Source organism: Aplysia californica, unplaced genomic scaffold (genome assembly GCF_000002075.1).
Source record: "Aplysia californica isolate F4 #8 unplaced genomic scaffold, AplCal3.0 scaffold00608, whole genome shotgun sequence".
NCBI lineage: Eukaryota > Metazoa > Mollusca > Gastropoda > Aplysiida > Aplysiidae > Aplysia > Aplysia californica.
This window is the reverse complement of record NW_004797878.1, coordinates 405655-419177: the sequence shown is the minus strand read 5'-3', so window position 1 is coordinate 419177 and position 13523 is coordinate 405655. Positions and strand designations below refer to the sequence as shown.

Below are 13523 nucleotides of genomic sequence, written 5' to 3'. Positions count from 1 at the left end.
GCAGGAATTTTGTAGTGCTGGGCGGTTCTGGCAAGAACCGCTAGTACCAGTATTGGTACTGGGAGTGACACCAGGAGGTGAGGTCAGAGACTGAGCATCTCGCGCTACGATCTGCGTCGCCCGCATTCCCCCCCCCCCCCCCCTCCCACACACACACACACACTCAACAGGCCTTGTAACACAAGTGCTCAATGAGTTGATGAATGCACTTTTATTATGATGTGTGTGTGTGGGGGGGGGGGGGTATTTGTTTTGTTCTATTTGTTTGAGGTATTTGGGGGGGGGGGGTATAGTTGTTGGGTTTTTTTGTTTGTCCTTTTCAACTCATATTACAACATGAATTAAAAAAACATCGTAAACGTAATGTATTGGAACGTAAAATATAAATACCTTTCTTGTGTATGGTGGCCATTGCTGCTGCTGTTTGCTGATCATAAACAAGGATATGAAAATAAGCGATCAAGTAGTTACTCTCTGACATACTCTGATGAATAGAAATTAGTGTTTTGTACTTTTGCTTAGAAAGAGGACCTTGTTTATGATGTGTCGAGAGAGACCCATTCTTCTGTGGGACACCTGCTCTCCTGCTTTTGAAAATAAACATCGAAAAGCTCCGATGTTGCAGGCATGCAAAGATATTGTTGTGCCACATCTCTCATAAGAGGAAATGCAACACATTGCTCTTTCCACCACTTCAGAGAGTCATTATCTCTCTCAATCAGAGGCTCTTGAAAGTATCTGGTGAGCTCAGTTTGTGGTTGGTCAAGGACTTGGCTTGTCTGAGTCCTGTTCTTCTGTGCGTCCTGGTCAAAACGAGCCCAAATCCCCCTTCTTGCCACTGGTGGAACAGAATTCCCTTGCAAAGGCTCCTGGGTGGGCACTGTAGATGCAGACTTTGTTGTTGATGTTTTTCTGTCTCTGAAGCTCATGGCATTTACAATTTGAGCCTTTGCCATTTTGCAGGTTGACTCCTTGCTGAAGTACAGGTGTTTCAGTCTCGGACCTCTCAGCGTGCTTACTCCCAGAACTTGTCTCTCTTCCACATTGCGAAACCGACTGACTGAAGCCTCTAGGTTCTGCACAAAAATAGACTTTTCCATTCCCTCCAAACACTCTTTTAATCCTCTAGTCATGGAGATTGGCTTAGATGCTGTGGTCATTTTATCGGCACTCATTTCTGGCGTGGCTTGCTCAAACGAACGCAGTGCTACTACTGCTGTTTCAGCAGTTCTATTCTCCATTTCAGACAGCGTCATGCTGCATCTGTTCAACCAGCCAAGTGTCATTGTTACAATCTTCTGTTGTTCACAGTAACGCTCCAGCATGTAGAAGGAAGAATTCCACCTTGTCTCCACTTCTTGAATCAATTTCTGTTCTGGATACTTGTAGGCCTACTGCTTTTGAAATTGGGCCATTTTCAGGGTAGCTTGTGAACTTAAATGAAAGATTGTTACAATACTTTTGACTTTTAAAAAATAACATTGTCACATCAGCCATCTGCCTAATTGCGTCTTTCACTGCAACGTTGAGCATATGCGCAAAACATGGAAGGTGAGGATATCCCAGGTCTGACACAGCTTTCACCAGGTTGGATACAATATCAGTGACGATTTAGCGTATTGTGTGCTCGATACCCCAATGTGCAAAAATGGTTCGGAGTTTCGGAGTTCCAGTGCAATGTTTACTCCAGTGTGAGATGTTGTCATGAGAGCAAGCAGTGTCCAAAACAAAGGATTTCAATTCTTCGCAAAACGAAGATATCAAAGGTGAATCTCACTGAACTCTGCAGTGATGAAAAACACACCAGGCTGCACCACCTTGTCTGTAACTACACAGGAGTTAAAAAACTGAGGATGTCACAGTGCTTTCCGGCAATTTAATTCGCTGACATTTTACCCTTTGCGTGGGACTTCCTTACATGGTAGTGTGCAACAATGAATGGAAGGAGGGGGGGGGGGAACTTGGGAAAAGTGGTCTCCCCTCGTTCCAAGGGCCATGAGCTGAAACGGAATCGAATAGGGCAAAATTAGACCTTTCGTAAGATACCAAACACTTACAAGTTTACTCGTCTTGCGATCATGGTTGCTATGACCCATACAATGCATATTTTGACCGAATCAAGCAAAACAAACACCCACATCTACTGGGAAAATCGACTTTTGTGCTATAAATACCTAAGACTTGAGCACGTGGATGGTTGAAACATAGAGAGAATTTGTTAATGAATCAGAAAATGGCAAAAATTGATTTTTCAGTTGGTAGTCGATTTCTCTCTATTATGTAAGTTAGAACGGGGTTTTTTGGCCTAACAGGCAGATGATGACTTTTGAGGGGTCTGAATCTGTCCCAGAATTTCATGATTCAAATAAAAAGGAAGAATGAATGCCACTATAAAGACTAGCACATGCCCTTATTCGGATCATTAAAGAGATCTTTCTATGCACTCAATTTTTTGCCTCATTCTCCTTCTCATATATATATACTTTAAACCAGTCATTCAGCAGAGGTGGACATCTTGGACAGTGACTTTATAACATTTTTAAAAATCACAAGAGGGGAAGTGAGAAGTAGTTGTTTGTTAGGATGGTTGTCTCGGACAGGTGTCTGTTAAAGTAGAGAGTTTGTACTTTGTCCTAGAGGTTAAAGGAACGGATCTGAGTGCAATGGTGGTGTGAATGTATTTGCCAACCAATGGCAAGTTGTGCTTAAGCATTGTTTGTTTTTTTTGAATTTCAAATCAAAGGTAGTAAAGAAACAGTATAGGTATTAGTCGATGTTCAATCATCTAGTTCCAATAAGGTGGAATTTGCAAGGCAGTACCTTGAATTAAGGGTATTGAAGTTGGGTTGTGTGATGGTTTCATTCTTTTCTAAGGTATGTGCTCTGTATTTCCAATCTTCTATCATGCCTCGTTGGCATGTTGCAGTAGGCCTACAGTACAGTACATTATTCATATACCCACCTGTGCATTTGTAATCATAAATTTCTGGTATGTGTTGTAAGTATTACTTATGTGAATTTTTTTTGTACATGGTCGGATGGATAAGAAATGTTCATATTGATATGTACCTAGTCATGTTATTCAGAAAAATTCGTGAGTTCATGTCCAAGAGCTTAGTTCAGAGCTTCAGTGTATCGCTTTTCTTTTTAACACGAGCCAGGTTTTAAGTTTTGGAGTTTAAGATTTTCTTGATCTAAGGTCTTCTTTTTTGCATTTTTTGATGGAAATTTGTCATGGGGCAGGTTAAATTAAATTATTTTATTTTTTCGTTTTATTTTATTCTTCCCAGCATGTGGTCAAAAAACGGTGGAGTCTGCATAGTTTACGATTATAATTGATTTGGCGTTACTTTTTGTTGCATGGGAGTGTCTGTGTTGTAATGGGTTAAGCTGGTCACCATTGCATACTAAAGTCATGAGTTTGATTCCTTCATGGGGGAAGTGATTTATAGACTATCTTCGTCTTTCTTTTTTCTGTTGTGTATCCCACTCAGTCAGTCTAGGCTGGACCTGACCAGCTCTTATGGAGCTGCCTGACCCCTACTAAATGATCTATGATGTGTGTGTGTAAAACGATCAATCAGATGTACCTGTAATCGGTTTCTCATGATTTTAATAAATTACACTTTTATTGATCCCAGAAGGGCAATTTGGTTTACAATGGCACACACACACACTCACACCACACACACACACACACACACACACACACACACACACACACACACACACACACACACACGCGCATGCACAAATACATTAGTACCTACATAAATTAAATACATTCACCAATACATAAATACACAACATTACACCAATACAGAACAGTTTACAACCATGCCATTGCTGGTGGCCATTGTGCAGCACCCTGTATTTTGAGCTAGGGTTGTTGTGTCTTGCTCAAGGACACACCCCGTGGGTGACCACCCATCTAAACCTTGTGCCACGGACACTTGCTTGACATTACTTGCGTCTGAACTCACTGCTCACTTCGTCACTGGAGCCCCCCATCACAATAATGTAAATATTTTCTATGCCTTGCGTGTGGTGCTATGTAACAGACTTTGAAATGGCGTTGCTGGAAAATTTTAATTGTTTAAGTTTTAGCATGTGCCTTCTTCCATAACTGCCAACTAGTAGGCCTACATTAAAAACGTAGTTCATACGTTTTTGAGGGTCTGAGTACGAAAGTCTGTTTTAGCTTTTGCATGGGAAAATACAGAGTCTAAGTACGAAAGTCTGTTTTTGTATGATGGGAAGATTCAAATGTTCTGTTTTCTGGTACTGTTCCTCATGGACTTGCCAATGCTAACGACATTTATGAACTTTCCAGACCAAATTTGGGTATAATAATGAAAACAGAAATCCATATAAGTCATTTGGCCCACCATTGCTAAAACGTCATCCATCTGAGGGGTAGATTTTTTAGAACCCCCAAAATGTGATTTAACTGCTAAATCTACTTGTTTTTATTATGTAGAGCAACTAACAAGTATCTCAAGAGATGACACGCCGTAGGATTAATTGGTATCTTTCTATTTGTTTTTTTAAATTTAATCTACTAAATCTTCATGAATCATAGGAGTGTTTTTACATTCCAAAAACGTAACTCTGTTCAAAGCCCAAAGGAAGCTAATCCAATTTTAAAAAAAAAAGAAATGGACTTTCGTTCTTATTTTCTTATCCCCCTGTAAATTTATAGGAATGTATAGCTTCTCTCATGCATGTTTTTCTTTCCATTCTGTCCTTATACACTGCCCACGGGACTGCACTAAAAATACGCGTCTTTGGAGATACCTTTTGCTGTAGGTTTACTATGAGTAGAGCAGCTTGAATTTAATGGATGCAAAAAAGTGTGTGTGTGTGTGTGAAGGGTTTGGAAGGTGTTGTTACTTGGCCAATGCTCACCATCTGGTCCTGTGACATGGGTAGAGTCTGGTTTGTTTGGGTTGTGGGTTTTTTTTAAACGTTGGCAGCTATGTTGTTCATTTCCCTGACATGTGTTACACATATATCAAACCAAGCATTTTGGTGTGGGGCGAAAAAGGAAGGCATTATATTTTTTAAAATTTATATACAGTTTCATGATGATATAATAAAGAGATGTGTATTATGTTCAACCTAAATGGTTTAAAGATTTGTATTCCCAAAGGGGAGACATTAACATATTCTTGTCTTATGCACAGTAGAATTGTAAATGGGCTGATTTATCAATGTCATGCTCATAGCTGTGCCTGAACTGCAACAGGGTACTGCTGCTTTCTCTTTTTTCATCCTTGCTATCGTAATTTTTTGTCTACTTCTTTTGTATGTTTGTCACACTCTTGTGACCCGCTATTTCCCGGGTGTCATGATAGTCAAAGCAGATTTTATGCTGTTGAAGCTGAAGAGGTGAGCAGAGTAAGCCTGATTCCCTGCAAGGACTTCTCTGTTGACATCCACCCCGTGGCGCTCATATGACCTTATGCTGTTTTGCGAGTGCTGTAAAACCTCTACTAAAACTTTGAAAAATGAAGCGTTTTGGTGTGGGGTGAAAAGGAAGACATTATATTTTTGTAAATTACAGTTCTGTGATGATATAGATATAGTAAAAAGATGTGTTATCTTCCACCTATATTTATATGTTTTACAGATTGGTAACTTTTTGACTCCTGTCGGCCAGTGGGTGGTTGGTGGGCACTATGGTGTGGTTTTTCTCCTTTTTTCCCCTACCTATCCAAACATTAATTTTATCATCCTTAACTCTCCGCTGTCTTTTCTTTGTATGAAGAACACCTCTGATCTTTGGCACCTATATGGCCTGTTTGTATTGCAAGTGCTGTAAAATTCTCTCGAAAACTAGAACATCACCTTCATGCTCTTAGTTGAGTTTTTCTATGTTTCAGACATATCGGGGATGTCGTAACTACTCTTTCAATGTCTCTAGACATTCCAGGCCAGTGCACCCTTTGGCGTGCTCTTTGCTTGGACATCTCTATGCCCATGTGTCCTTGGTGATTGCTACCGGACTCGTAATCGTGAGATTGCGGGTTCGGGATTCGAGCCTTAGCTCGGTCCGACTCTGTGTCCTTGGAAAAGGCACTTTACTCGAATTTCGCACTTGGCTCTGTCCTTTCGGAGATGGACGTTAAACTCGGAGGTCCCGCTTCTTAAATAACCTAATAGTGTTGATAGGGACGTTAAACCTATACCATTTCACCATTTTTCACCCTTTCCTTGGTGAATTTTCGATAGTATTTCTTTCTGCAAGGCCGCAGGTATTACAATTTGTTGTCCTTTGAGGAGTAGCTTTTTGTGAATTGTTAGTTCTTCCCTGAAGGTCCAAAATGGCTTTGCTGCTAAGGGCACTTTAGAGATGTTTTCAGGCCAACCTTTCATTATGAGGTCTGTAAGTAGCTTACACTGCTCAGCTGCCAGCTAGAGACGTTTGATTTCTTCCAACTTTTCTTGTGACACTGCAGCTTGTTGCATCACCATGTCAACGAATGCATCCATTTCGTTTTCCGGAATTTCCAGTTTTGCTTGTGTCTCTACGGCTCTGGACAGAGTGTCTGACAGCACCTGGTCCTTTCCTCTTTTTTTTTTCCATTTATAATATCAACGTCATATGCTTGGAGCCTGAGCCTAAATCATTGATTCCTTGCCGGGCACTTGTCGTATGCCTTATTTTATATTACGACTAGAGGTTTGTGATCAGTTTCCGCTGTTACTCTTCTGCCGTAAACGTACTGATGAAACCTTTCCATGGCAAACGCTGTAGCCAGTGTCTCTTTCTTTATCATGGCATAATTTACTTCTGCCCTGGTCATACTCCTGGATGCAAAGGCAACTGGTTTGTTGTCCTGGAGCAGAAGTGCTCCTAGTCCATCTTAACATGCGTCAGTTGACACGGCCACAGGCTTGTTTGGATCAAAGAATGCCAGCACTGAGCTTGTGGAGAGGATCTCTTTTACGTCCCTCACTGCTTTTTCGTGCTGGGACAACCATTGTCGTTCTACTTCTTTCTGTAGCAGCTGACGGAGTGACGCAGTTTTTTCCTGACATGTCGGGAATGTGTTTGGTCAGATACGTTACCATGCCAAGAAATTGATCTCATCAGGTCTTGCCTGTTTTTTTTTGGTGCAGGCATGTTTTTTATGGCTGTCGCCTTTGATGGATCCTCTTTTTACTCCAGATTCCGTGAGTATATGTCTCCAATGTACTTCATTTCTGTCTTGAAGAATTCACTTCCAGATCTACCAATAACATACAAAAATGCTGAGCATTTGTCTTCGGTTTCTTTTGCCATGTTGAGATCAATAGTCTCATTTCTTGTGACCACATTCTTCATCTCTCTGCGAGGCTGCCGCTATGGGAGTCTGAGAAACTACTAAGTTCCTCTGGTGATTACAGACCCCAATTACACAGGATAAGCCAAACCGTGTTTTCCCGTGCCTTACCGTACCGTCTCTCTTCGGGCGGTATGTGCCGGTATATTCTGTACCTCTGTCCCGCGGTTCGACAGCTTGTGCTGTGTAATTGAATAATTTGACCTCATAACCCCAGCACGGTACGGCTTGAGTGGAAATGGTCAGTGTTCGTTTCCGCACAAGCCGTGCAGGTGACAGATATGCCTGTACCTATACGTTCTTACTACTCTCTGACCGTCTAGGCCTGTACCAATCTAGCAATGGATCCTATGGTGTTGGGGTTGTGGTTGTGGAAAAAACGGGAGAGCAAAACAGATAGGAAAACAAGGAGGATTTATTTGAACAGGCAAAAAGTTGGCAAGTATCATACATGTACGCTCTTTGGAAATACGAAGAACGATGATGAAAAATTATTTTGTCAGGCCAAGTTCCAACACTATTTGTGTCCATGTTTTCTCTGTCAGGTTTCGATCACTATACCTTTTGTCGTTTTTAGTGTATATAAAAACGATTTTTCTCTAACAAACCTAATCGGAGAGATGTTTCGGTCTTCTGATCCTTCATCAATGTCTTCTTCAACTGGAGGCAAAAGAGACGAACGTTCACTCGAATCATCCATTTTAACGCAGAGCGTGCTTTTCCAAGAAAAGAGGAAAGCGCGATATGTTCATTTTCCGTGAAGCCGCCTTGGGACCGTGCTCTTTGTCGTAAACTTTGGCCTACATCCCTTGTGTGACCACATGACGGCTTTACGACAATTATTAGCCTCCATTTCAAACAGTCACTGTGTTTTACTATAACCATTTCCGTCAGTGCTCCTCGGCACAGCGTGCCTTATCCTGTGTAATTGGGGCCTTAGTCTTGACATTCTATTTATTTCATTATAATCCTTCACAACCGCCCATCTGGTCACCGGCGACGAACATGACCAACTTTGGTTTGTGCCGACAAAGCAAATCTGGGGAGTACGCGCACTGCGGTACGATTCCCGGAAATTAGAGCTGAATCGTGCTCGCCGAATCTGAGAGTGAGAGTGGCGATTCAGTCCGCTTCAAAGAATCACGAGTACGCGAGCGCTCGCGGAAAACTAAAACTAAAACTAAAACTGAAACAGAACAGTGTCATATACTGTCATATCAACGCCACTTGGCGAGCGTGAGTCCCACGCTTGTTGTCCCGCCATCTCTCCGCCCCCACCGTAGTTGTGCCAAAGACCGTGTTTACAAGGTCTTTGGTGATATTGTTCCTCGTTCCTCTGATGTGAATCGCGTTCAGCAGGGAAGAGTGCGCTCTCTCTCACGGTACCCTGGGCGGATGCGCTGCCCAAATAGAAATGTGAACAATGGTAATTGCGATTACAGTAAAGGCAATGTTGTAAAGCCTTCCTGCCAATTACAATGGGGAACCAGACGTTACTTTTGCACTTCTGACACGATGTTGCGTTCTTGGCTAAGTTTGACGGATAATTATGAAACGTGCTCACAAACACGAGACCTCTGTGAGAATGAGGAGTAACGGAAGTTGTTCTTTAAAGTAAATTAAAGGGGGTGCCCACATACGCCATCGGGTCGGGTCGCTTTCTTGTGGTTTCAGTGCACATTGCACCCCCGCCGCGATTGTACCCGACGACCTTGAAGGAAGTAAAAGATCAGTTTGTGCCACGATGGTCGCTTTGCGCCCTCAATTTGGGTAGTCCCGACTACCCAATGGGACCGACCCGACCTGACTCGATCCGATCGCGTATATGGGCACCCCCTATTACTTTCACTTTCAAGAAGGTCACGTTACGGCCTTGATGATGCGATAAAACATAGTTGGCCAATTAAGTCCAAGCTAAAGGCACTTTACACGAACTTCCCACTTGGCTCGGTCCTATCGGAGACGGACGTTAAATTAGGAGGCCCCGCCTCTTAAATAACCTAATAGTGTTGATAGGGGCGTTAAACTCATACCATTTCACCATTTCAAGTCCAAGCTATTGATGTACACTCATGACAGTAGGTAGCCTTATGACCAGGAATAAAGGTTTTTGTGTTACTACTATATCTACTGTGGAAAATAAATGAATGCTGTTGTGAGTTCTCTCTATGTGTCAAATGGTTTAAGAGAATGTTTAATCAGGAAAATGCACTTCAATAAAGTAAAGTAAAGAACCATGTTTGTTTTGTCATTTTGTCTTACAGTGTAACGAGTTATACATCACATGCTTTTTTTGGGGGGGTATGGATACTCTTTGCATATCTCCCACTCCCAGCGGTCCTTTTGCAGATAGACATTTAACCTTACTAACTATAGTAACACTACAGGCGGCTACACATCAAGTGCGTACCAAACTGCCTGTTCTGAATGGAACGGCAAACCTGGCGACAGAACCGCAGATGTGGATGAAAAACTGCTAGTAAAAAGTTAAACCGGGAGGCCGAACCGGCGGTTTCAACATGCTTGGATTTTCTGACTACATGTACACGTTCCGTCGACGACAGCCTTTGTGTGACGTCAAAGGCGTAGCCGGCTTGTCTTGTCACTGCCAATATCTTCAAAATGTTTTACTGCACATAAAAACATCTGATTAAATTTTTTTCACAAGTGACTCTATTTTAAGGCCTGAATCGAGCAGAATTTGTATTTTTTCATATAATTAAAGAGATTTTTTAAAATTCAATTCCCACAAATGCATTCACTGAAGGGGTTCAGTACAAGTACAAGTTTGGCCTCTGTATCACGATGTGCTGTAAAGAACACACTTCATTGTCAGATGTCAGTACATCATGTACACTCCGCCTTTTTAAGATTTGACTTGAGCTGCGGTACATGTGTAGTGGCCTTAACTGTTTAGACCAGACAGGTTTTTAATCTGTGCAACACTGTGTTGTTATAGCTGTAAGAAAATGTTCTTAAAACAACTAAATGGAGTCAACATTGTGGAGTCAGTCTTATGGTACATGCACACAGAAGACTTATGTGTGTTTCATCTTTTTAAAAATCTGTTTGAGAATTCTCTCTGCTGGAGATGGATACTACATTGTATTTATTTACATTGGGAGGTTCTACTCTTCATATATAAATATAACGTTTCAGTGTGTATAGAGGGCAATAAAATATTCACAACATAGCATGCTACTCGAGATTGTGAGCTTTTCCTGTCCTCAAGGGCTATTTTAGATCTTGGATTTTTGTCAATGTGACTCATGAGGTGTGCTGACGAATGAGTTACTTCTCGCGATCCAAGAATGGAGATATCGACCGAAAATCAACGCTGGGGTCTGATTTATAGATTTGCAGTTGATGCCATTTTGTTCGTCTACCGTGTCTTTTATTATGTATTCCATACCAACATTTTGTACAAACTCCACCTAAAAAGTTGATGTATCAATTTCCATACGACTAAAATCCTATAGAAGTAGCTCATTTTGTCAGCACGCCCCACAAATATTATTACTTATTAGGGCTGAGTGAGTTCCTGGGTACAGAGCTCAAAACCGGCTACCCGGGTATTAAAATTTTGGTGTCGGGTACACGGGTTTCCTACTCCCTTTCTTTTTTCATGCTATGCAGATATGCACTTGAATTACTTTCCTTCGTTCGAACCTTAATAAATACTGAGTACTTTTCGATACTGAACTCTCTTTCTTTGTCCATAAGCCCATCTTGTGTGAAGATGCTTCCCAAAACCCCATATTTATTAATTTCCTCTACTTGTTGGAGCTGTGTTCCATCAATAAGAATGTTGGTTATTTTTCTTTAATTTTGCGTCACTATATAAATATTACCGTAAGCAGACGTCAAGGGATCCAGTGGTTCATTAGTTGTATTTTGAAATTAGCCTGACTTGGGTCAAAAAGACTATTATTAGCCTGACGATATACAATAGTATTATTAATTTATTATCTATAGATCCCAGACCCCTCGTGATGGGTGGTTGGTGGGTGCTCTGGTGTGGTTTTCTCCATCTTTCCTATCAGACATCTACCGTCCTTATCAGACTTTTCTCTCATTTTTTGTTTATATGTCACACTACAGTAACATCACCTTTAATCCTTAACACGTGGGTGTTTGGCGGGTGCTCTTTTGAGGTTTGCTCCTTCTTTCCTATCAAACATCTATCATCCTGATCTCTCCTCCTTCTTTTTTGTGTTTGTTACACTTCTAATCTTCGACACTTATGTGACCTTATTGTGTTGCAAGTGCTGTAAAACTCTTTCCGCTAAAACTAAACTTGAGACCCTCGTGTGAAAAAAAACCGTATCAGGTAGATTACCCACCATTTCAGTGGAAACATGGCATGGAGCAGCAAAAAGATTTAACAAACAATAAAAGAGTTTCTTTCTTCCCTTTTCATTTACATGTATATTATATTATATCTCTGTCCTGACCAAGCCATCTCAGCCTACCTAAGGCAAGGAGGTTATTTTACATGCAGTAACGTTTGTTCTAAGGTCCTTGGCCTGAGCTCATTCTACGCCATCTCTGCCTCTTTTGCGTAGCTTTCGCCGCCCACCCTTTCCGCCTTCCCTCTTTTCCATTGTATACTGTCCAAGTCATCAACTCTGAGCGAAGCCTTAATGGTGATTTATGAAAATGATAATATCCTTTTATAAATTGTACACAGCCCATCCCAGAGTGGCCCAAGTAAGGCGCTATATACATTATAATAACGTCCATGAAAAACAGGGAAAACTAATTAGGAAGTGTCTAGGGAGACAACTAGGCTACGGAGACAAGGGAAATTATTTGCGATGCGCATGCGCCATTCACCAGTTCACACGGGTTCCGGGTTCCCGCATCCATTTTTTTCTTCTTCAAGATGCCCGCCGCTTCATTGAAAGCCCCCCCCCCCCCCCCCCCCCCCCCACCATGTTTCCGACTTTTTCCGTTGTAAAAGAACTAGAGCTATGTTGCGTGGCCTTTCTTGGTATATAAAGTTAATATATATCTTCTATTATCTATTTACGGTGGCCGAATGTTGCTATTCAAAAGGCTTTTTTTATGGCTGTATCGATCGACATACGGTTTTCGCCAAAAGATTCTTTAAAATATTCTCCAGATCGTGACGCCCTTCGTTTTTTCAGTTTTGTGACAGTTTTGCTGCAAAAAGCCAAATTTATTTATTTCACCGATTGCTTTTTTGGTCGACGCTTCTGTCTCTGTAATTTGAGAAAATCCGTTGCGGAAGTGATATTTCGCGAGGCGCATTTTGTTTTGAGAGTATATATCTAGACCTTCTACTTCTGATTTTTTGCATCTCTCAATATTTATTGCTCCATTCCAGTAGAGTGGAAATATAATTATTAATAGGCCAATGACTTTCAGTTGATGTTAATGCACCGATCATTCCTTTCATCGAAAGCGGCCCCAGCTTGTATTATCTATTTCAATTTGTGGTGGCCGAATTTTGCTATTCAAAAGGCTTTTTAATGGCTGCATCGATCGACATGCGGTTTTCGCCAAAATATTCTTTTAAAACATCCTCCAGATCATGACGCCCTTCGTATTTTTTTTTTCAGTTTTGAGACAGTTTTTCTGCAGAAAGCTAAATTTCTTTATTTCGCCGATCGCTTTTGAAGGCCGACGCTTCTGTCTCTGTAATTTTAGCAAATCTGTCAAGTTTGTTTATTTCAAGTCGTACATCCGTTCGATACTATTGCGAATTTGTCGCGCAATACTGAGCACTATTTTAAGTGTACGACCCATATTGACCTAGCCTCATGCTTTCTTTTTTTACCAATGACTTTCAGTAGATGTTAATGAACCGATCATTCCTTTCATCGAAAGGGGGCCCAACTAGTATAGTATATATTTAAAGTTATAAAGCTTAATCTACCATTCTCCGTCGGAAGTTCTGATGGCCGAGTGGACAGCGTGTCTGCGTTTGAAGATTTTCAATATTTCTTTATAATGAGCATGGGATCGAATCCCGATCATGTAGGGTTCTTTTTAGAGTGGCCAGTCGCTCAAAACTCAATCGGCGTCGGCTAGCGTTTTGCTACACGAACGATTTCGGTCGATTAGCCTGACGCTTCTGGCCCGAGGGGATTTCTGCGCATGTTCTGGCCCATGGTCTCTCTCTCTCTCTCTCTCTCTCTCTCTCTCTCTCTCTCTCTCTCTCTCTCTCTC

At 41.5% G+C, this 13523-nt stretch overlaps 1 protein-coding gene across 1 annotated transcript; it reads right to left on the bottom strand.

Moving 5' to 3' along the window:
* Window positions 1-481: 481 nt before the first annotated feature.
* Window positions 482-1866, bottom strand: LOC106013016 (zinc finger BED domain-containing protein 1; the record flags this gene model as incomplete). Its single annotated transcript, XM_013087606.2, is given in 1 exon segment — window positions 482-1866. A coding segment is annotated over 1 exon segment (789 nt). The 5' UTR covers window positions 1326-1866.
* Window positions 1867-13523: the final 11657 nt, after the last annotated feature.